Source organism: Tamandua tetradactyla, chromosome 26 (genome assembly GCF_023851605.1).
Source record: "Tamandua tetradactyla isolate mTamTet1 chromosome 26, mTamTet1.pri, whole genome shotgun sequence".
Taxonomy (NCBI): Eukaryota; Metazoa; Chordata; class Mammalia; order Pilosa; family Myrmecophagidae; genus Tamandua; species Tamandua tetradactyla.
The window spans coordinates 12,517,442-12,543,556 of record NC_135352.1 but is presented as its reverse complement, the minus strand read 5'-3'; the positions used below and the strand labels follow the sequence as shown (position 1 = coordinate 12,543,556).

General features: G+C 36.8%; 1 protein-coding gene across 7 annotated transcripts in view; it reads right to left on the bottom strand.

Moving 5' to 3' along the window:
- Positions 1-26,115, bottom strand: part of TEX15 (testis expressed 15, meiosis and synapsis associated) — a 100,237-nt gene that overhangs the window by 39,549 nt on the left and 34,573 nt on the right. For 5 of the 7 annotated variants that reach the window (XM_077144544.1, XM_077144551.1, XM_077144545.1 and 2 more), the window contains exon 3: positions 2,233-2,383. In XM_077144544.1, coding sequence (XP_077000659.1) covers positions 2,233-2,383 — 151 coding nt within the window. The other 2 variants (XM_077144548.1, XM_077144549.1) reach the window with 2 other exon arrangements.

Sequence of the window (26,115 nt, the reverse complement as noted above, 5' to 3'; positions counted from 1 at the left end):
TATTTGAGTCCACTGTGGTAGAATGAACATTCTTTATGATTTCAATTTTTAAAAGTTTGTTGAAATTTGTTTCATGGCCCCAAAATATTGCATAGCTTAGTGAATGTTCTATGGACTCTTGAAAAGAATGTCTATTCTGCTGTTACTGTGGTGGAGTAATACATGTGTAAGTATCAATTACATCCTGTTGGTTAAGCATGTTAAGTTCTTCTACACCCTTGCTGATTTTCTGTTTTTTAGTTTTGTCAATTGTTAGAAATGAATAAGTCTTCAACTGTATTCTAGATTTATCAATTTCTCTTTTCAGCTCTATCAGTTTTTGTTTCATGTATTTTAATCCTCTGTTGTTTGGTATACACACTTTTTTTTGTGTGTGTGCTGTATGGTGGGGTCACATTTCATTCTTTCTCCATGTGAGTATCCGGTTATTGCAGAACCATTTGTTGATTTTGTTCGTTTGTTGTATTTGTCGGTTTCTTTCTTTGTTTGTCTGGAATGCATGGGTTGGAAAATGCATGGGTCGGAAAGTGAACCTGGCTCTCCTGCACGGCAGGTAAGAATTCTACCACTGAACTACACTTATACCCCCGGTATATACACTTTTAGGACTGCTTTACTTTCTTGGTGGATTTATTCATTTATCATTATGTAAAGCCCCTCTTTACTCCTGCCAAACTTGGTTAACTTTTAGTCAGCATTTTCTCTGAAAACTTTTTCAGCCTCACACTTTGACTTTTTCTGAGACTCCAATGATGCAGATCTCCTATTATTGTTCCAAAGGTCCCTGAGGCTCTGTTCATTTTTCTCCATTTTCTTTGTGTTATTCAGATGAGGTAATTTCTATTGTTCTTAACTCTAAGTTCACTGATTCTTTTCACTGTCCTCTTCATTCTTCTACTGAGCCCATCCACTGTTTTTATTTTAATTATTGTATTTTTCAGTTCCAAAACCTCCATTTCATTCTTTATTATATCTTCCATTTCTTTGCTAAGCCTTTTTTTCCCAATTGTTTCAAGAGTATTTGCAATTGCTTGTTGAAACATTTTTATGATGACTGCTTTGTCAGATAAGTTCAATATATGTGTTACCTTGGTGTTGGTTTCTATTGATTATCTTTTCTCACTTAAGTTGAGATTTTCAGTTTTCCAATGATCATTCTGAGTACTGCTGAATTCAAATCTTTTTAGTAGGTCTCTACTAAAACATGCCAGCAGGGTGACAGGGAAATTGACTCTTTGCCACTGGATGGGGATGAAGTCCTGGCTTTACACATGACCTCTAATGACAACCTGGGGGTGAGATATCTTGTCACCATAGGAAAAAGGGTGGAAGTCCATGCTCACTACTAAATCTTCACTGGCACTATGGCAAGGGAACAGATGCCTGGTTTCTGGGAATGGTGGAAGTCCAGGCTCACCACCTGGTCCATGCTGATACCATGCTCTGCAGGGAGGGATGATGCCTTACAATAGGGAAGGGATGGAAATCCACTGACACTATGGGGGCTGGAGAAGAACTCGTTATTGCTGAACAGCTGTAAAAGCCCTGGCTTCCTACTTGGCCTTCACTGACAGCACAAGAAAGAAGACAGATGCCTTGTTTCTGCTGGGTAGGAGTGGAAGTCCAGCTCCCCACCTAGCCTCCTCTAATACTACTCAATGGGCAGGGGAAGGGATATAGGTTGAAGTTTAGGTATTCCACTCAGCTTTTGCTGACAAGGTGCAGAGTACATGGATTATCCTCCTGGTGTTTTGCAGGAATAGGATATTTACTGACAGATAGGTTTCTCACTCTATAGCCTGCCCCTTTCCATGTCCTTTGGCAAGACAGAGAAAGCTTTCCTTGAAGCTATTCTGTCTGTGCTTTTTGAAGTTTGAGCATCCAGTACAAAACATACAGCAGACAAAAAGAAAAACAGGGAACTTACTGCTGTGTTGTTTCTCAAGTCCCACGGTTCCTAGCTGGCCTTCCTTCTTCTCTACACCTTTCGCAGTCTTCTTATGTTTGTTTCATATAAAATGTACAGGGTTTTCAGTATATATATAGTAAGAAGGATAGCAGGAATGTGTCTACTTCATTTTGTAAAGACCCAGAAATACATGAGTATTTAAAGTATTAAAAGACTTGATTTAATATAATTTTATATAGTCAAACCAGAAGCTCAATATAAACTAAGAAATGGAGAAATACAGTAATAATTATTAAAAATACCATCTTTCACACAAATATTACCTTTACCAGCTGTCCTTCTGATCTTGGGAATGGTGAATTTCTTCAAGCAATTGGCTTCTACACCAGTAATAGATAAGGGTTCACTGGTTGAATTCATTTTCCCTAGTATCTTGGGTTTAGCATTCTCTTTCATTTCCATTTTGCTGTTGGCCTAAAATATATCCAAGGTTATGAAGCAAAAGATCAATAAATTTATGAGTTGATGACAGTAAAGCTGACTAAAACTTCTTACATGGATTTGAACAGATATTCTTGGTCATACTATCAACAGGTTTCAATTTCAATTTATGTCATTCAAAATGGAAAATGAATTAATTTTGATTTTTATATAATATTAAAAATATTTATTAACAACCTTTTCCTTGTAACTCAAGTAATTGTAATTAGGTAACCAAAAGCTTAATAACTTTCAAGTATAACAATTTTTATAAACATTTGATAAAAATATTGTCAAATATTCTATTTTTAAAATTATTCCTCTTACATAGGTCTGTGATTAGAATGATATTCTCTTCAAATCAGAATCTCTGGCTTTGGGAGAAATTTAGGAAAGTTGTAAGTCAATTCTTGCATGGATAACTCTACAGTTCATAGCCTAAGCCAACTGCTAATTGGCTACTATACTAAAATGTTCTATGTATCACTAGATACATGGATCAAAACATCACGTATTGTTACACTAGTGGTAACAAAGGTTTGCCTTTTATGCTTTACCTCGATAATAATCATAAGACATATTTCTCCCTTCCTTTTCCTCCCCTTCTCTGTTTTCCCTCTCTCACCTTCTCTCCTTCCTCTTTCTCCTTCACAGAAACACTGATTTTTAACCTTTTAAGTAAGTCTTGAACCAGATATCAAAAGAAAGCTATAGACCTCCAACACAGAGACATACATGTATATAAACATAAATTTTTCATTACCATTTCTCAAGGCTCATAGACCTCCTGATACTTGTTAACTGCTTAGTTCAAATACTGGATCACAATCCAAATTAAGTAGCCAAGATTCTACAGAGGCTCACAAAGGTGATGATTCTACAGAGTGTCACAAAGGATTTTCCCCCAAACCCTGCACTCCCACCCTCCATTTTGGCCTTTCATAAAAGGTAATTTTGCAATCTCTAAGTCAAACATGGATCAGAATAGGGAATGAACAAAGAAGAGAAAAAATGCCCCTATTTTATCCAGCCACAGCACAGTGACAACCATTAGTTGTGCTGTCTCCTAAAACCAGTACCCTTAATATATACCAATTTTGAAGATAGCTGTCAAGGAGGTCATGTTCACCTGGCATTTTAGAATAGGGGTTAGAAGGGAGAATCATTTTAGAATGACTTAAATTAAAAGAAAGCAACTCTTCAACTAGTCATGATCTATATATCAACTGCACACAATTAGCTGAACACATTTACTTGAAAAATCAAGTGCTAAGGTGATTCTCAATATTGCCTTTAACTACAGTTGAATTCGATATCCAGGAAATCTGAATATTTCAGCTGTATGGTTTCTTGCAAAATGTTTGTCTAAAAGATTTTACTAATAAAGGACTTCTGAACATCACTGATTTTGTTTTCCAGTGCTTAAGATAATATTTGGCCATAAAGTAGGCACACAAAAACTGCTTAATGAAAGATGAATATTTAGAGCACAATATTATTCAATGCCTCCATGAAACAAGTTGTACCTAGCAATTTTTCAAGTTTTATTTTTCAAGTAGGAATAACATCCTTATAACTTTAGCCCAAATAAATCAGTCATGCTAAAGTTACAAGTTCATACATTTCTTTACACTCATGTATCACAGACCCATAATCATATATTATTTATTTTTACACACATATGTAAACTATAATATTACTTTACATATGTATGTAAAGTATACATACTATACTTTACATACACATACTATATATCACATACTATATATCACAAAATATATTGTAGTCCTATATCATTATATATACATTTATATACATTATTTTTACATATAAAATAAATAAATAAAAGCAAGAAGTTTAAATCCTGAAAGTTCATGCTGAGGCTGTCCTTGGAGTTCCTGGGTTATCCAAGTCTTAAGAATATGAATATAATGAACAATTTTTAGCCCACACATTTGAAAGATTAGAGTATCTGAGAGTGAAAGAGTTTTACTGGAAGCTTGAATCCAAAAACAAGACAGATTAAGAAGGAACGTATTTAGAAAGGCAGATTATCATAAGCATTCAAATTTTGGTTCTACCATTAACAACAGTATGTTGGCCCAAGAACCTACTTCTTTGGGGTAAAAAACAGTAACTATATCTCATGTAGTTGCAGAGCCTGGCATGCAATAGTTGCACACAATTAACTGTTAGGGTAATCTTGAAACCTAAACAATGGAACCAAATTATGGTGTCTGTCAATATTGTAAAGATAACCAAGTTAGAGTTCAGGCAATGTAGTTCTAATTCTAGCTCTGCTATTAGGAATGATGTAACCCTGGCAAATCATAACTTTCCTTTGCGGTATATTACTCTGTATGCATCGGGAGCAGTACAGTAATTTTCAGAGACAAGTTAGTTAGAAAGGAATGAATACCCTTCATGTTAAATAAACAATCTAGAGACCTGACCCTCCCAAGGTCTATCTTAAGAGGAAATTTATACTGAGTTTCCTAACTATGGAAAAACCAAAACTTGAATGTTCTGAGATCCTTGGTTACATATTAGAGGTTACTAAATAAATCTGTAAAATCTTTTACTTGATTACTATCTAAGTCTTTAATTAATAACAGAACATGAAGTTTTAATTGAACAACTTGGTCTGAGAGTTCTAGGGTTTTCTTGATCTTAAAGACTCAACTATTATCGGTTATGAAAAGGTTTCCCAATGTGAAGCAACTCAAGATGATTTCAGACATAAAAAACATTTAAAGAAAACATTTTTCGAGTTCTCTTTCAAACTTCCACATTAATATTTGTTGTTAATTTACCTCTGACATCCCCATAAAGTTAATGGAATCTCCCTTTTTAACAACAAAAAATAATGCCTCAATTTCAAGGTCTAGTGGCAGATAATGCTGTCTTGCTTTCACTAATTTTTAAAATTTTCTTTTACTTGTATTAAGATAATAATGATTTTCCATTTATTTCCCATTCCAAAATATTCTTAAGTAAAAAGTAAGTATATTTTAAAATATTAAATGAATTGTTGTAGTTATGGTATGCAGATAGGCAAAAATCATTCCTTTTCTGGTAATCTCAGGCAAGCATTCCTGATGACACAATAGCTGCATAAGGTATATTCTTGGAACTTCAGTCACAAACATATGCATTCTGAGTTCTTCTATAGAGTTTTAAATAGGATAAAGAACTGCTTCTAATAAACAAGGTTAAATCAGACCATATGTATGATAAAATACATATAAATTTAAATAGATTAAGTCAAGAATTCCTCAGTTAAGACTATATGTAGATCTGAAATTTATGTTAGTCCAACTTTTCATTTTATAATTCATAGGCTGGCAGACTATAGCCAATGGGCCAGAGCCCATTACCTGTTTTTGTAGGTAGGGCCTGATGCTAAGAATGGTTTTTATATCTTTAATGATTCCGTTTTTCTACCTAAATAGCAATTATCAAGTCACCTATTATCAAAGTCATCAGTCACTCACTCCTATAAGCTCATTTCTGACTCATAACTTACTTGGTCTCTCTCCATCCGATACTCTTGACCAATCAGTTCCTGAAATATTATACCCTATCCATCACTCCTGTGACTTTATAATCATGATTTTATAGCTACTTCTCTGGTAGTGCTTTATTCTTCTCTTACTAACTCATCCTTCTCTATTTAAGTTTCATTACCGTTTTAATTTTTACTTATATAAGAAAAACAAGAAAACATTCTCTTTAAAAAATTATGAGAGCTAAACTTCATTTTGATAATTACCATTAATACCACAAACATCAATCCTAATACCATCCCTCCAAAAGTTAATATCTTTTATAAGTTCTTCCAGACCGCTTGATATTTTAACACCCATATAAGTATTCATAAAATAAGAAAATTTAGCCTATTTATTACATGCATAGCATCAATTAGTAACTAATACTTGAAATGTTTGTTGTACTCAACATTATTTTTAGATCTTTCATGTGGTAACTCACATGTCACTGTGATTTACGTATATATGACATTTTACTTAGCCATTTCTCTGTGTAGGGCCATTTAGATGACACCAAAAGTTTTTGTTATGAACATGCATACATGTGTTCTTGGTTCTGAGGTGAACTTGCAAGAGTAAAATATCCATTAAAATCTAAACTGGTATTGCTATACTATCCTACAAGGAACTTCATTGTATCTTTACCAAGAATGGATAGTACCTGTTTATCCGTAATTGTACGAATACAGTAATTTATCAAACTTCTTAACCTCTGCAAACCTGATAATTAAAAAATAGAATTTTGTGGATTTAATTTGTATTTCTTTCATTATTAGTGTATCTTCTTTTTCTGTGAAGTATTTGGTCTTCTTTTTCTCTTTTTTCTACAGGAAAGATGGTTTTTAGTAAATGACTTGTAAAAATTCTATTTACAGAGGAAACCAGATTTTTTGTTCCAAGTGTTGCAATATTTTTGCTCTTTTATCTTGCTTATGTCATTTTCCTCTTACAGGAAAACTTTAATTTTTGTGTAGTATAACGTTTCATTATACTGGATTTTTACACCATCATCTACAGTGTATGAAAATTTCGGGTGCCCCATATTCTCACCAACGCTTAATATGAATGGACTTTAATTTTTGTCAGCCTGACAGGTGGAAGTAATCTCTCATTGTAGTTAAGTTGCATTTCTCTGACTATTGATGTAACTGATCATCTACTGTGTACAATTACTGGACAATTGTTTTTTCACATCTGTGTCATGTCTGGTCAAGTTTTTAATCTTTTTTTTCCTTTCGGGTTGTTTGTGTATTTGTAAGAATTCTTTATATGAGCTGCAACTCCACTGTCAATTTTATTTACTGCAAATACTTTCCCTTACTTTATTAACTTGTCTTTTTATCTTTTAAGAATATATTGGATTCTAATGCTATCCAGATTATGGATATTTTCCTTTATATTTTGTACTTTCTTTTTTGCGTTAGATCAACTTAAATAATTTCCCCCAAGGTCATAAAGATAATACTCTAAATTCTCTTCTAAAATTTTTCAGTTTTGTCTTTCACCTTTATGTCTTTTATCCTTCTGAAGTTCATTTAGTCTAAAGTAAAAAATAGGCTCAGTTTTTCAATATTAATATCCAATTGTACAAGCATTTATTTTTAAAAACTTTCTTTTCCATATTTATCTGTAATGCTAACTCCAACATAAATCAGGTTTCCACATATACATAAATTTCTGGGCTTTCTGTTTCTGTTTCACTGGTGTTTCCTGTAACCCTCCACCAATACCATACTGTAGTAAGTCTTGATACATGTTTGGGCAAAACCAAGAGAAAAGAAGAAACAAATTTGTTCAACTGGAATATCTTTGCTCTTACATACAATTTTTTTTTAATTTTTAAATTTTATTTTTTTAAATACCAAAAAACACCAAACAAACGCAAACATTCCTATTTTGATCATTCCATTCTGCATATATAATCAGTAATTCACAATATCATCACATGGTTGCATATTCATCATCATGATAATTTCTTGGAACATTTGCATCTATTCAGAAAAAGAAATAAAATGAAAACAGAAAAATAATTTATACATATCATACCCCTAACCCCTCCCTTTCATTGATCACTAGCATTTCAAACCAAATTTATTTTAACATTTGTTCCCATTATTTATTTTTATTCCATATGTACTATTCGTCTGTTGACAAGGTAGATAAATGGAGCATCAGACACAAGGTTTTCACAATCACACAGTCACACTGTGAAAGCTACATCAGTATACAATCATCTTCAAGACACATGGCTACTGGAACACAGCTCTACAGTTTCAGGCAGTTCCCTCCAGCCTCTCCATTACATCTTGATTAACAAGGTGATATCTACTTAATGCATAAGAATAACCTCCAGGATAACCTCTGGACTCTGTTTGGAATCTCTCAGCCATTGACTCATTTCACTCCTTCCCCTTTTTGTCAAGAAGGTTTCCTCAATTCCTTGATGCCAAGTCTCAGCTCATTCTAGGGATTTTCTTAATCCCTTGATGCTGAGTCTCAGCTCATTCTAGCATTTCTGTCCCATGTTGCCAGGAAGGTCCACACCCCTGGGAGTCATGTCCCATGTAGACAGGGAGAGGGTGGTGAGTCTGCATGTTGTGTTGGCTGGAGAGAGAGGCCACATTTGAGCAACAAAGGAGGTTCTCTTGGGGGTAACTCTTAAGTCTAACTGGGGTTAAGTTTTATATTACATACACATTTTAAAGTGTGTGTTAGTTTGCAAGCTGCCAGAACATGAACACCAGAACTGGAACAGCTTTAAAAAGGGGAATTTAATAAGTTCTAAGTTTTCAGTTCTAGGCCTATAAAACTGTCTAAACTATGGCATCGAGGGAAAGGATACTTTAATTCGAAGGCCGATGGGTCAGGAACACCTCTGTTAGCTGGAAAGTCACGTGGCTGGCACTGACTAGTCCCTTGATTCTGGGCTCTAGTGCTTTCAGCCTCTGTTCCCATGGAGATTCCTCACTTTGATTTCCTGGGGATGGCTTTTATCTCTTGGCTTCCCTTGGCTCTCTCTAGGTTCTAGCTTGTTTAATATCTCATGGTGATGTCTGCTGTTCTCTAAGCATATCCAAACATCCGTGTTTCTGTTGGCAACTGTGTCAGCGCTGCTCTGAAGTGTCTGTTGTTTCTGTCCTCTTTGACTCTCTCTAAAATGCTTCTTCTTTTAAAGGATTTCAGTAAACTAATCAAGACCTACCTGGAATGGACGGAGTCACGTCTCCATCCAGTCAAAGATCACACTCACAACTGGGTGTGTCATATCTCCAATGAGATCATCTAATAAAAACTTTCTGTCTTGCAATACTGAATCAGGATTAAAAGAAACAGATGCTCTCACAAGACTGGATCAGGATTAAAACATGGCTTTTCTGCATGTTCTACTTTGCTAGCTGCCATACCAGAAATGGAATGGCTTTTAAAAGGAGGATTTAATAAGTTGCTAGTTTATAGTTCTAAGGCTGTGGAAATGTCCAAATGAAAGCAAGTCTATCAAAATGTCATAGTTAAGGCACCAAGAAGAGGTTACTTTCACTCAAGAAAGGCTGATGAAGTTCAGGGTTTCTTTCTCAACTGGAAAGGTACATGGCAAACATGGCCCTTCTCTTCAGGCTTCTTGTTTCATGAAGCTTCCCCAGCAACGTTTTCCTTCTTCATCTCCACAGGTCTCTGGCTGCATGGGCTGTCATGGTTCTCATGGCTCTCTTGTGGATCTCAAGGTTTTTCCAAAATGGTTCCCTCTTTTAAAAGATTCCAGTAAAGTAATAAAGACCCGCCTAGAATGGGTAGAGTAACAACTTCATCTAATCAAAGGCTGATAATCCTCAATTTCTCCCTGGAGATAATCTAATCAAGTTCCAACCCTAAAGTACTGATAGGGATTAGAAGAAATGGCTGCCTCCATGAGATGGATTAGGATTAAAACATGGTTTTTCTAAGGTATATAATCCTTTCAAATTGGCACACTGGGGTACATCATCGATTCAAAACGGTACAAAGTGGACTGTCAAAGAAATCCTGCTGAAATTTTAACTGGCATTTCAATGAACCTACTGATTAATTTGGGAAACCTGACAGTTATATTAGTCTTCCTATCAGGATGTATGTGATATATATCTTGAGCCTGATACTTTGCACCATTTTGTTATTGTTATTATAGTTATTATTGGATTGATGGCCTGCTAATATATGTCTGAGGTACTTGTGGGACATAATTTTAAAATCATGGAGAAATATTTTAAAGTCTTGATTAAAAAAATTTTTTTCTTGAGTATTCTCCCAAAGAAGATAATGTTAATGACTGATTAAAAAAACTTAAATTCTTCTCAACCACAAATGTAACTTTAGGCATGCACTTTCTAAGTTGATGAGAGTATTAAATTTCACCTTCACTTTAACTTTTTTATCTTTATATTGAATTTATTATCTTTTCTTTATGTCCATTAATGTTGGTTTCCCTTTTCACACTGATATAAGGTTCCCTTCAAATAATTAAGATTAAAATTTGAGTCAAATGATATAAAATTCTTAAAAAATCGTACTGCGTTATATGGTTTAGTAGCATACAATAATATATATGACAGTATAACATGGATTTCATCATGGCTATGATGGGATAGGGCATTTATTTTGAGCTCCAATTTAAGAAAATAGTTAACTGAATGGAACTTAAGACACTATGCTCCTATTAGAGACAGAGTTCTATAAAAGGAAAGTAGGCATATACTCAAAAATGTTGGATGGAATTAAGTTTTCTAATGCAATCTACCTATAATAATTTTATACTTAAATAACTCTACTTAAAAACTCGAACAAACCTCAGTACTAAGTTTGAATGACTGCTATTATCACACTGTAAAAAAACATATAGAGGTTTCTCATCTTTCACTTAACATTCTCTTTAAAAGGACAGAGGACTAGATAATCAATCATTGCATTTAAAGACCCTCAATACAGACTAATTTCTAGAGCCACAAGCACACAACATATGACAACAAAGTGTGGAGATGGGTAAGTTAGAAGACTTCCCTTTCCCACAGCAATTCATTAAGATTCCTCCCTTCTCTCTTTACAACTTCTTTCAACAGTGCAATCATTATCATCTTAGAGTAACAGCTCTGAATCAAAAATCATTCATTATTGCTATAATTTTTGAAATACCATCATATTTTCTACATTTATTACATTATCTTTATCTGTAATTCTTATGAATTCCTTCCAAGCATTAATTTTCTTATGGGAATTTTCAGGAATCTTAGCTCAACAAAAGTAAATGAGGAATGCTACAGAGACATTTTATGTTGTTAAAATTAGAGTGCATTCTTTACAGCCATATTATACTTCATAAAAATGATATGCTATGATTGAGTATTTAATTACCACTGCACATTTGGATTGTCACTATTTTTTTGCTATTACATACAGCTTTATAGATATTCTGCATATTTCATTTTCATTGGAGAAACAAGAGAAAATTAGTATCTTCTGTGCTATAGCTTTCGTTTTGACTGTCATATTTAGGCACTAGAATTTAAGGTAAAAAGTAGAGAAAAAAGCTATGAAGTCATACAGAGCTTGAAACCTGGTTTTGAAACTAGTAGCAGGGCTTCTAAATTCTGATTCCTTACGTGTAAAACTAAGAAAGGATTATTTCAGTAAGTTGTAAATATTAATATAAGGCTTAGCATAGTGCTTGGACTGTATTAGATATTCCACAAAGAATTCAGTGCTCTAACTCAGAGTCTCAGTCACATACATATGACCAGATTATAAAAAAAAGCTCAAGATCTCAGAATTTAGAAATATCAGTCACAACTCCTGAATAAAGGTAACTGCTGTAAGAGCTTACAATCTAGGACCCTTTCCAATAGATTGCAACCTGATAATCCATGCTCTCGACTTCAAATTGAGTTCGTATATTATAGTTAATCCATATAGAGTGAGACACAATACTTGTCTTTGTTTTTTCTATTTCATTCAACACAGTCTTTAAGTTTAAGGTTCAACCATCTACTTGCATGCCTCAGAAGTTCATTGTTTCTTGCAGCCACTCAGTAAGTAGCCATTTGTATGTATTCACCATAGTTTCCCCTTCCTTCCCTCAATCGCTGTACCCTTAGGCCACCTCCATTCACTGTAAATCTTGAACACTGCTGCTATGAACACATGTGCAAATGATCACTTGTGTTCCTCCACGTAGTGTTCTAGTTTGCTAGCTGCTGGAATGCAACACACCAGAGATGGATTGGCTTTTAATAAAAGGGGATTTATGTAGTTGACATATAGCTCTTCAGAGGAAAGGGATCTCTGCTGGCCTTCTTTCCAGGCCTCTAGGTTCCAACAACTTTCCCAGGGATGATTCCTTTCTGCATCCCTAAGGCCTGGGCTGAGCTGCCAGTGCTGAGATGAGGTATGCTGAGTTGCTTTGGTTATGCTACATGTGGTCTCTCATTTAAACACCAGCCAATTAAATCAAACATCATTCACTGTAGCAGGCATGCCTCCTAGCCAACTGCAGGTGTAATCAACAACAACTGAGGTTCATATGCCATCAGCTCATGTCCACAGCAATAGAACTAAGCACCTTCACCTAACCAAGCTAACATCTGAATCTAACTACCACGTGTAGCAATGGGGTTGCAGGATCATATGGGCCCCCACTCCCAAGCCTCCTGTGGAACCACCGCACTGCTCTCCAGATCAGCTGCACCTCTCAGCTTACTTAGCAATAGTGCACAGGCACATCTCTTTCTCCACATTTTCTCTAGTACTTGTTCCTCTCTGCTAATTTTTAAACAGTTTTATTCACAGATCATACAATCCAACCTAAATAAATAGACATGCCTTTGCCACCAAAATCTATGTGAAGACATTTCCTTTTCTTCTGCAAAGCATACATACCCCTCTCCCATACCCCCTACTTGTTGACATTTAGTTTTAGAATAATGCGTTTGTTACATTCAGTGGAAGCACATGTTAGTGTTGACTAGACCCTAGCTGCCATTGATTGTACTTTTTTCCCTGTATACTATCCCATTTTCAACACCTTGCAATGCTGACATTCATTTGTTCTCCTTCATGCAAAAATGGTTTTATATTTGTACATTTAATCACCATGATTGTCCACTCTAGGCATTCCTAAGTTTTATGGTCTTAGTCTCTATCTTTCCTCCTAGTTTCATATGCGCTCTCTGCCTTTTCTATGAACCATACTCACATTTAGCTTCATTCAGTGTACTTATATTGTTGTGCTACCATCAGATAGCATTGTGTTATTTAATGAATACAGATAGAAAAATCCTCAGCAAACACTTGTAAATCGAATCCAGCAGCACATTAAAAGAATTATACACCATGACCAAATGGGATTTATTCCAGGTATGGAAGCCTGTTTCAACACAAGAAAATCCATTAATGTAATATATCAATAATTCAAAGATGAAAAACCACATGATCATCTCGATTGATGCAGAAAAGACATTTGACAAAATTCAACATTCCTTCTTGATGAAAACACTTCCAAAGAATAGGAATAGAAGGGAACGTCCTCAACATGATAAAGGGAATATATGAAAAACCCACAGCTAACATCATCCTCAATGGGGAAAGACTGAAAGCTTGCCCTTTAAGATGAGGAATTAAGACAAGTATGCCCAACGTCACCAGTGTTATTCAACATTGTGATGAGAAATTAGACAAGAAAAAGAAATAAAAGGCATCCAAATTGGAAAGGAAGAGCAAAACTCTGTTTGTAAATGATGACTATAAGCTGAAAATCCTGAAAAATCTACAGCACAGCTTCCAGAGCTAATAACAAGTACAGCAAAGTGGCACAGTACAAGATCAACACGCAAAAATCAACAGCATTTCTATACACTAGTGATGAGCAATCTATGGAGGAAATCAAGAAAAAAATTCCACTTACAAAAGGAACCAAAAGAACCAAATATTTAGGAATAAATTTAAGGATATACAAGACCTATACACAGAAAACTACAAGAAATTGCTAAAAAGAGATCATGGAAGACCTAAATAAATGGAAGGGCATACCATGTTCATGGATTGGAAGACTAACTATATTTAAGATGTCAATTCTACCCAAACTGATTTATAGATTCAAAGTAATACCAATTAAACATCCCAATAACTTACTTTGCAAAAATATAAAAATCAATAAGCAAATTTATTTAGAAGGCAGGGTGTCCTGAATAGCTAAAAATATCTTGAGAAAGAAAAATTGAGAGGTCTCACAATACCTGACTTCAAAGCATATTACCAAGCTACAGTAGTCAAAACAGCATGGTACTGGCATAAAGACAGATATACTGACCAGTGGAATCAAACTGAGTATTCAGAAATAGACTCTCTCATCTATGGACAAGTGATCTTTGATAAGGCAGTCAAATCAATCCAATTGGAACAAAGCAGCCTCTTCAATAAATGGTGTTTGGGGAAGCCTCTCCAATAAATGGTGTGTGGAGAACTTGATATTCATATGCAAAAGAATGAAAGAGGATCTATACCTTACCCCTTACAAAGAAATTAACTAAAAATGGGGCCCAGTCACTGAGTCACCACCAAGGACCCAGCAGCAAGTAAGGATGATGACCTGCTTCCTGATGGGACTGAGGATTATATCCATATAAGGATTCAGCAGAGAAATGGAAGGAAGACCTTTACCACTCTCCAGGGGACTGCTGGAGATTACGATAAAAAGAAACCAGTGAAGGCATTTAAGAAGAAATTTGCTTGCAATGGTACCGTAATTGAGCATCCAGAATACAGAGAAGTTACATTCAGTTACAGGGTGACCAGCACAAGAACACAAGAACATCTCTACAGTTGCTTGTAGAGATTGGACAGGCTAAGGATGACCAGCTGAAGGTTCATGGGTTTTAAGTGCTTGTGGCTCACTGAAGTTTAAGTGGAAATTTTCCTGCAATGAGTAGAAAATGTCCCTTTTATCCCCTGTCATGAGTTTAAAAATCTCACAGCTTGTATAATGTAACCATTTGGGGTTCACTTTTCTTTTTCACATGAGCAGGCACCGGGAATTGAACCCGGGTCTCCGGCATAGCAGGTGAGAATTCTGCCACTGATCCACTGTCACACTGCCCTGGGGTTCACTTTAACTTGAACTACTGTAACTTCTTCATGCAATAAACTGAAAAGAGCCAAGTTGTCTAGTCTTCAAGGTTCTCATTTAAACAGAGGTCAAGCAGTAGGAGCCTGGCAGTGCTCGGCCTGAAACAAAGCAATAACATGATGTTTCAGCCATGCCCAGAATCTCAAGATCACAAAGACCTATGTTTTGCCAGAAGCTCCTTGGCCCTCCCTCTGCAGAGCTCCATGCCCTGAGAGAATGGCACCAACTGACCATTCCTTGGTGGAGCTGAGAAAAGATGGGGTAAGACAGCCATAGCAGTGGTACCATAAGAAGGGAGACTTTTGGTAGCAAAAGAAAGATCTGGTGTCTCTCTAGTTAACCAGGCGGAAAATGCTTAGAGAGGCCACCTTCCCTCTAGTGAGGTGACAGGATATATGGCTTGCCACAAAGGTCTTTGTTCTTTTTGACCAGACTTTATATCCCAGCTAAGAGTTGTTCAAATGAAGACCCACCAGAATGTGAGGCCAAACTTCTATCAGAGTTAAAGCTCTGAAAGAGGAACAAATTTCAAACTGATGTATTGGTTGTGTAGCTAGCTGTAGAACTTGCATTTTATTAGCAACAGATGCCCAGTGTCATGCTGAGTAGAACTGTTTTTTTGGTTTCCCCCCTTCAGTTTTAATGTGTTGTAATGCATTTAAACTCTTAAATAAAACTTGTCTTCAGAAACAAACAGAAAAAAATTGACTCAAAATGGATCAAATGACCTAAATATTAGAGTTAAGGCCATAAAACTTTAAAAAGAAAATGTATGGAAATATTTTATAAATCTTGTAATAGGAGGTGGTTTCCTAGACCTCACACCCAAAGGAGGAGCAATGAAAGAAGAAATAGATAAATGACATCTCCTCAAAATTAAACACCTTTGGGCATCAAAGAACTTTGTCAGGAGAGGATAAAGGCAGCCTATCCAATGGGATACATTATTTGGAAACCATATATCAGATAAGGGTTTAGTATCCAGAATCTATCAAAAGATTACACAACACTACAACAAAAAGACAAATGACCTAATTAAAAAAATGGGCAAAAGACAGAACAGCCACTTTTCAGAACAGGAAATGCAAATGGCTAAAAGACACTTGAAAAGATGCTCAACTTCACTGGCTGTTAGGGAAATTCAAATTAAAACCACATTCAGATATATCACCCCCGTCAAAAAAAGAGAAAAGGACAAGGGATGGAGAGGATGCGGAGAAAGAGACACACTCATCCCCTGTTGGTAGGAATGTAAAATAGTACAATTGCTCTGGAAGGCAGTTTGGCGGTTCTTCAGGAAGCTAAGCATAGAACTGCTATATCATTCAGCAGTCCCATTACTACATATATATTCAGAGGAACTAAAGCAAGGACACAGACATTTGCACATCGATATTTATACCAGTATTATTTACAACTGCCAAGAGGTGAAAACACTCCAATGTCTATCAACAGATGAGTGGCTAAACAAGCTGCGGTACATACACACAATGGGATATTATGCAGCTGTGAGACAGGATGAAGCCATGAAGCATGTAACAATGTGGATGAACCTTGAGGACAATGCTGAATGAAATTAGCCAGAAACAATAGGACAAATACTATATGGTCTCACTAATATGAACTAACATTAATGAGTGAACTCTGAGGCTAAAGTTAAGAACATAGGTTTATCAGGAGCTAGAAGGAGGGTAGAGATTGGGCATTTGGTGCTGAAGGAAACAAGACTGACTGTAAAAATTCAGAAATGGATAGCACAATATTTAATGTTTTATTACTAAGACAATATTACTTGTAGAATTTCAAGAATTATAGTTAGATGGAAAAAGATTCAATCTGATGTGAACTTCCAGGAAGATGGCGGAGTACAGTAGACGAAATTCACTCCTGCTCTGTGGAAAAAGATAGTGGTTGGGGCAAAATGATGAAGACTGCGGTCCTGAGGTGTGAGTAAACAAAGAGTGTTTCTAGTGAGTTTAGGGGAAGAGAAAGGTGGGGGGATCAGGACAGGGAGAGCAGAGTGAGTTGATGAACAGTATTCCCCAATGGGGACAGGATCAGGCAAGAGGGAAGGTGCACATCTAAGGCAACTGACCATCCATCTGCTCCAGCATGCTGGCTGGGGAAACCTCCTCAAGCAGCTCTGTAGCCAACAATGCCTCAGGGGCAGGGACTTGGGGAGCAGGGAGAGACTGCCCAGCTGGATGCTGGAAATAGCCTGCCACACAAGTGTGGTATCTGCTGGAGTTGCGTGCTGGAGGCATGCTAATAATTCCCTAGGTGCTAGTTGGCTCACAAGTCCCAAAGGCAAGGGCTGGCTGACCCACCTCTGCAGGCCAGGAGCAACACCCTTGTGCATGCCTGCCTTCCAGCCCCTGCAGTATGGGAGAGGTGAGTAAAATGGAGGAGTGCCTCAGGTGTGCCACTTGCTGGCGAGAATGGGTAAGTTCAGGCAGGCTAATTTCCTATCTAGGTTATTATTTTTTTCCCTAATATATCTTTTTTCTTTTTGAATATAACTTTTCTCTCTATATATCATTATTGTTATATTTATTTTATATATTTAATTTTTATCGATTATTTTTCATTTCTTATTTTACATATATATTTTACTATTCTATTTTATTATTTGTTTTCATTTATTATTATTACTTTTTAAATGTTTCTTAAATTTTCTCTCCCTTTGTTGGGCACCAGTTTCAGTTCACACCCAATTCATGTTGGGGTATCTCCTTCTGACTTCGTGGCCTACTACTGTTGCAAGTATGTTTTATTGTTTTTCCAAATTTTTATTACATTCGTATCTTATTTTATTAGCACTATTATTATTTTTGGGGTGCATGGGCTGGGAATTAAGGGTCTCCAGTGTGATGGGTGGCCATTCTACCACTGAAATATCTGTGCATCCTGGCTAGCTTTCAAGACCTTCAAGATGAACTCTGTACCCCTAATAAGAGATCCAGGCCTTGGTCTGGTGGGGAATAACTGATGAACCAAGTACAAAAGGAAAACTTCAATGAAAAATCAAATATGCAGGTACTTCCAGGAAGACGGCTGAATAGATTAGCTCAAGATTAGCCCTGCCCCACAAAAAAGTTAGAGAAGGGACAGGAGGGCAACTGAGGTGGTGATTTGGGAGTGCAGCTGACATGGGAGAGGCTTCTGCACCACATAGGTTGCCCTGATTGCACAAGCTGAGGAACGGAGAGGCAGAAAGCTGGAGCCTGGCGTGGAGTTGCGGCGCCCACAGGAGGGTACAGATGGGAGCCCAGGACTAGGAAGTAAGCCAGGCTGTGTTCCTTTGGCACGCTACTTTCACCAGCACAGACCCGTGACCAGTAACCCACTCCACACCCATGCACTCCATCGCCCTCTCCCACTCCCCGCACCGCAAGTGCCCCACCCTACCAGCCCCCAGTGCATGTACTTGCCTCATACCCCCACCCCAAGTACAGCCCAACCCACCTCTCCTGCAACCCTCCCAAGCACTACCTCCCTCTCCCTGTTCCCTGCAGGCTGCTGCCAGCACATAAAGGCTGCAGGCACTAACCTCCATACCTAGGCTACCCCTGCCTCCCTGCCCATAGTGTCACACAGCCTCACTCTGCCCCCACCCCCCTGAGCACTGTGCATCCCTTTATGGCACTACCAGACCCACGCAAGCGCAGAGGACCCAATCACATCATTCAGCTCTGGGAACCACACATTAGAGCAATCCTAGAACGTCTCATGCACACAGCCCTCAGCCTTACTTCCCAGCTCTGAGAAAGTGCCGACCTGCGCAGCTGGGTCGCATCTGCCTCCCAATAAACAAAGGCATAATGCCAACCTGTTGCCACAGCTCTACACATGTGCACAAAGGGCCCCGTGCCTTAGAAAAGTGCACACCAGGGTTATGCCCCTCAGACTGGTGTACCCACACACCTACATCTTCCCCGGCTGCTGGGCACCCCTGCTCACAAACATCAGCGTAACATCCTCAACCAGTGCCTACACCTGCCCTGAAAGCAATCAATGGGTTGAGTGCCCCACCCTGTACCCTGCGCCCTGCTGTACAACCATCCCTCAAACACAAGGTTTTAGACTACTGAAAGAAATCAAGTCCCAAACCAAATCAATCAAGTTATTTACATGCCACGAAGACAGCAGATCATTAAGCATATCACAATGCAGACAGAGATAGCCCTGCCTAATGACCAAATTAAAACACCAGAGGAGACATAGACGTTTGAAAACTAATCAAAGATGTTCATACAACTCTACTTAATAGAATAAGTGGGATAGCAAATGACATAAATAGGACACAATAGGAGTGCATAAAGAAGAAGTTGAAAGAATATTTAGAATAATTAGAAAAATAGTGGCTATCACAGAGATTAAAGACTCTGTTGACCAAATAAAAACCTACTAGAGGCACACAATACCAGATTTGAAGAGACAGAAGAAAGAATAATATAGAGTATAGGATAATTGACTTCAAAGACTCAAAACAACAAACGGCAAAAAAATATGGAAAAAACTGAATTGGAACTCAGGGAAATGACAGACAAAGTGCACAAATATAAGAATCACTGGTGTCCCAGAAGTAGAAGAGGAGTAAAGGGCTAGGAAGAGTAGTTGAGGATATAATGGGGGAAAACTTCCCAACCCTCATGAATGATATAATTATTCAAGTCAAAGAAGCTCAACGAATTCTAAACAGAATAAATCCAAATAGGCCTTCCCCAAGGCGCATATACTAATCGATCAAATGTTAAAGAGAAGCAGAAAATCCTGAAAGCAGCATGAGGAAAACAATCTACTACATACAAGGGAAATCAAATAAGACTGAGTTCAGATTACTCAACTAGCATCCTGGAGGCAAGAAGGCAGTGGTATGATATATTCAAGATCCTGAAAAAGAAAGACTTCCAGCCAAGAATTCTGTACCTAGCTAAATTGTCCTTCAAAATCGAGGGAGAGATTAAAGTTTTCACAGACAAAGAAGTTCTGAAAGAGTCTGTCAACAAGAGACTGGCCCTACAAGAAATACTAAAAGTTCTGCCAGCTGAAAAAAAAAAAAAGGAGAGGGAAGTCTGGAAGAGAGCACAGAATTGAAGAGTACGACTAAGGGTAATTTAAAGAATACGAAGAGAAAAAGGAAAAAGAATATATAAATCTGACAAATAAAATTAAAAAGATAAGATGATGGAATCAAGAAACACCTTTTCAGTAGTAACTTTGAATGTTAACAGACTAAACTTACCATTTAAAAGATACAGATTGGCAGAAATGGATTAAGAAACATAATCCATCTATATGCTGCTTACAAGAGACTCATTTTAGACACAAGGATACAAATAGACAAAGTGAAAGGATAGAAAAAGATTTTCCACACAAGTTGTAACCAAAAGAAAGCAGGAGTAGCTATACTACTATCAGACAAAATAGACTTTAAATGTAAAGACATCATAACAGAAAAAGAAGGACACTATAAACTAATTAAAGGGTCAATTAACCAGAAGATATAACAATCATAAATGTTTATGCTCCTTATCAAGGAGCTCCAAAGGACATGAGACAGTCACTGGTAAAACTGAAATGAGCAATAGATGTTTCAAAAATAATAGCAGGAGACTTCAATACACCACTGTCCTCAATAGATAGAACAACCAGACAGAAGATCAACTAGGAAATAGAGAAGTTAAATAACTTGATAAATTAATTAAACCTAACAGACATATATAGGTCAGTGTACCCCAAAGCACAAGGATATACATTCTTCTCTAGTACTAAAGGAACACTGATCATATGAATAGATCATATGTTGGAGCACAAAACAGGTCTTTATAAATTTAAAAACACTGAAATTATTCAGTGTACTTTCTCTCATCACAATGGGATGAAGATGGCTCTCAATATCCAGGAAAAGAATGAGAACATTCACAAATAAATGGAGATTAAATAACACACTCTTAAACAACCAATGGGTCAAAGAAGAAATTGCCAGAGAAATCAGGAGCTATCTGGAGATGAATGAAAAGGAGAATGTAACTTATAAGAACTTATGGATGTGGCAAAAGCTGTGCTGAGAGGGAAATTTATTGCCCTAAATGACTGTATTAAAAAACAAGAAACAGCAAAAATGGAGAACTAAACAGTACACCTGTAGGAACTTGAGAAAGAACAGCAAAGCAAAGAGAATTAGAGAAATAACAAAGACTAAAGCAGAGATAAGTGAATGTGAGAACAAAAGAGCAATAGAAAGAATCAATAAAACCAAAAGTTAGTTCTTTGAGAAAATCAATAAAATTGATGGGCCACTAGCAATATAACAAAGAAGAAAAGAGAGAGGATGCAAATAAACAAAATCAGAAAAGAGAAGGGGTGTGTTACCACAGACCCTGAAGAAATAAAAGAAATCATAAGAGGATACTATGAACAACTAACTATATGCCAACAAAGTAGACAACTCAGATGAAATGGACAAATTCCTGGAGACATACCAATAAGCTACACTGACTCAAGAAGAAATACAAAATTTCAACAAACCAATTACAAGTAAAGAGATTCAATCAGTCATTAAAATCTTCCTACAAAGAAAAGCCCAGGGCTTGATGGCTTCACAGGGGAATTTGATCAAACATTCCATAAGAAACTAACACCAATTCTGCTCAAACTTTTCCCAAAAAATTGAGGAAAAAGGAACTCTACTTAACTCATTTTATGAAGCTAACATTTTAATACCAAAACTGGGTAAAGATGCTATAAGAAAGGAAAACTACAGGACAATCTCCCTAATGAACAACATTCTCAATAAAATATTAGCAAATCAAATCCAACAGCACAGCAACAGAATTATAAACCACGACCAAGTGGGGATTATACTAGGAATGCAAGGATGGTTCAACACAAAAAAATCAATTAATGTAATATAGCACATTAACAAATCAAAAGGGAAAAATCACATGATCATCTTGATTGATGCTGAAAAAACATTCAACAAAATTCAGCATCCTTTTCTGATAAAAACACTATAAAGGATAGGAATCAAAGGTAACTACCTAAATATGATAAAGAGAATATATGGAAAACTGATAGCCAGCATTGTACTCAATGGAGAGAGACCAAAAGTTTTCCTCCTAAGATCAGGTACAAGACAAGGATGCCCACTGTCACCATTATTATTGAACATTGTGCTAGAAGTTCTAGCTAGAGCAATCAGGCAGGACAAAGAAAAAAAGAGGTATCCAAATTGGAAAGGAAGAAGTAAAACTCTCACTATTTGCAGAAGATAGGATACTATACTTGGAAGATCCTGAGAAATCTACAGCAAAGTTACACGAGCTAATCAACAAATTCAGCAAGGTGGTGGGACATAAAATTAATGTGCAAAAATCAGTAACATTTCTATACACAAGCAATGAGCTAGCTGAGGAGTCAGTTAAGGAAAAAATTCCATTCAAAACAGCAACTAAAAGAATCAAATACTTAGGAGTGAACTTAACTAGGGATGTAAAGGATATGCACACAGAAAACAATGTAACATTGCTAAAAGAAATCAAAGGAGATCTAAATAGGTAGAAAGATATTCCCTGCTCATGGACAGGAAGGCTAAAGTTAAGATATCAATTCTCCCCAAATTAATCTACAGATTCAACACAGTACCAATCAAAATTCCAACAACCTACTTTGAAGATTTGCAAAAGCTAACTACCAAGTTCATCTGGAAGGGAAAGACATCCTAAATAACTAAAAGCCTCCTAAAAAATAAGAACAAAATGGGAGGATTAACACTCCCTTTAAAATCTATTGCAAAGCAACAGTGGTCAAAACAGCATGGTACCGGCACAAAGACAGAAGCACTGACCAATGGAATTGAATTGAGAGTGCAGAAATAGACCACCAAATCTATGGTCAACTGATTTTTGACAAGGCCCCCAAATCTTAGTGTATAAGACCAATACACTTTACGCAGAGAGTTCATTATGTCTAGAACCTAAATTTTCTGTAATACACAATCAATCTGTCTGGTCAGTTCATTTGAACAACCCAAACTCCTGGAGTCCAGAACAGGAATAAGGTCTTGTAATTCTGTATAGCTTAATGTAATGCCTGGATACATTCCAAACAATGGTGTACTGATAATTAAAGAGTATTGGTAGAGTCCCTTGAGGGTCCAAAGGGGGAAATACACATATATTTTATTAAACTTTCCCATCTGGGAAACCTTCCAATCATTGGGGACACCAAAGAAAATAGTCCAAGCCCTTGATTTGGAGGCTTGCAGTTATGAAACTTATTTTTGCAGTGGAGAGGCTGACTATCTATAATGAGGCTTAAGAGTTGCTTCTAGAAAAACTCTTTTGTTGCTCAGATGTGTCCTCTCTCTCTAAACCCAACTCTGCAAACAAAATTATTACCCTCCCCCTTGTGTGGGGTATGACATCCAGGGGTGAAAGTCTCCCTGACAATATGGGGCATGAATCCCCAGGATGAGTCTAGCCCTGGCACTGTGGAATCGACAACATCTTCTGTACCAAAAATGTGTAATAAAATAAAGCATCAGTGGCTAAGAGAGATTAATTAGAGTCAACAGGCTATTCTGGAGGCTACTCTCATGTAAGCTTCAGTTAGACAGTGATAACTGCCATGGTTTGCTAAGCCCCAACCAACATCACTACTATTGACTCTTGAGAACATGTGGACTCGAACTGAGACTCTATAAAGGTTTCATGCACTAGTTTTGCCTTCCTGGAACACATAATTCCCAGAAGCTTCCTAAGTCAGATAAATCCTGAATCTCAGATGAACCAGCCTCTGCTACATCTTTTTGTCTGTATTTTCTCCAGCACTTGTTTCTCTCTGTTTTTTTTTTTTTTTTTTTTGCATGGGCAGGCACTGAGAATCTGAGCAACCGTGGCCCACCCTCTCTGTTCATTTTTAAACTGTCTCATTCACAGACCATACAATCCAACTGAAGTATATAAATATGCCTTCAACATACTCTATCTGAAGATACTTCCTTTCCTTCAACAAAGAATCCATACCTCTTTCCCATGCCCCCTGCCTGCTGACATTTAGTTTTGGCATAATGCCTTTGTTACATTAAGTGGAAATATATTACAATGCTACTGTTGACTATAAACCCTAGCTTTTCCTGGTTACACTTTTTCCCATATACCATGTATAGACCCTAGCTTGCATTGATTCTATTTTTTCCCACATATCGTCTATTTTCAACACCTTGCAATATTGACATTCATTTGTTCTCCCTCATGGAAAAACATTTTTTTAATTTGTACAGTTAATCACCATCATTGTCCACTCTCGCCATTCCTTAATTATACTGTCTCAGTCTTTATCCTCTAATTTTCCTTCTGGTTTCTTACATGTCCCCAGCCCTTCTCCCTCTATTATACTCATATTCAGCTTCATTCGGTGTACTTATATTATTGTGCTATAATCAAACAGTATCACGTTATCCATTTCTGAATTTTTACAATTAGTCTTGCTGCATAATCTGTATTTCAAGGCTCATTCTCTACCTTCTTTCTATTTCCTGATAACCTGTGTCCTTATCTTCAATTCTCTAAGTAATGCTAGTTCATATTAGTGAGACCATACAATATTTGTTCTTTTTTTTCTCGCTAATTTCACTCAGCATAATGTCCCCAAGGTCCATACATGATGTTTGCATGCTTCATGACTTTACAGCTGCATAATATTCCACTGTATGTCTATACCACAGCTTGTTTAGCCATTCATCTGATGATAGACATTTGAGCTATTTGCATCTCTTGGCAATCATAAATAATGCTGCTATAAACACTGGTGTGCAAATGTCTGTTTGTGTCCTTGCCCTCATGTCCTCTGAACATATATCTAGCAATGGGATTGATAGATCAAACGGCAATTCTTTATTTAGCTTTCTAACGAACCGTCAAAGCACCTTCCAGAGTGGTTCTATCATTGTACATTCCCACTAACAGTAGATAACTGTGCCTCTTTCTCCACATCATCTCTAGCACTTGGAAACCCCTTCTTAACATGAAAAAGTCAGAATGGGCATGCCCAAAGATCCCTATAGACTGGGAGAAGGAGAAGGTGTAACAGAGAAAATGGATGCTGAATCACTACAGTAATATTCCTTCTAGCCTTCGATGTTTTGGAGCAGAATCAACGCTATTAGAACACAGTTCATCCTGCTGACTCTTAAGAACATCTACGACTTGAACTGAGATTCTATAAAGGTTTTATGTACAAGGTTTGCCTTCCTGGAACATATAATTTCCAGAGGATTCCTAGGTCAGATAAATCATGAAACTCAAGGGGATTGGCCTCTCCAGGATATTCAATTAATTACAGCCTCCTCCCCCCCATCTTTCACTTTCAGTGTGGACAACCCTTCTCAAATGAAAAATGAGAACAGGCTTCCCCAAAGATCCCTATAGACTGGGAGAAGGGTTAAGGAGAAGGAGAAGTTATAACAGAGAAAATGGTATTTAACAAAGGAGTATGGCTGCTGAATCACTATATTAATACTCCTCCTAGCCTCCAATGTTTTGGAGCAGCTAGAAGGAAAAAATCTAAGATGATGGAATGGTAGCCTGTGACAAACTCTAGAATCTATTCTGTAACTACTTGTTGAAGTGCGCTTTGAAAATTAATGCTTTTTTTCTTTTTTTGCTTTGTATATAAGTTACATTTTACAATAAGAAAAAAACCTTTTAAAGAAAGAGTCAATCTGAGGAGGAGGTAGAAAAAATAAATGGCTGTGAGCAGTGGCTAGAAAAAAAGATGAGCTAGAATAAATCATTGTAATAAAGTATATCAAAGAATCTAGCTGAATGGCTACAAATATGCAACAAATATGAAGCAAATATTGCTATGATGGAATAAGCATATATGCTGTTTAATTAAAACATATTTTTAACACTAAAATCAAGTTACATAAGCTTGCAGAACCTCAGTTTCCCCATCCATAAAATGTGAATGACAGCAATATACACCCAACTTGCAGGATTGTTGTGAGGACTAAATTAGTTTAA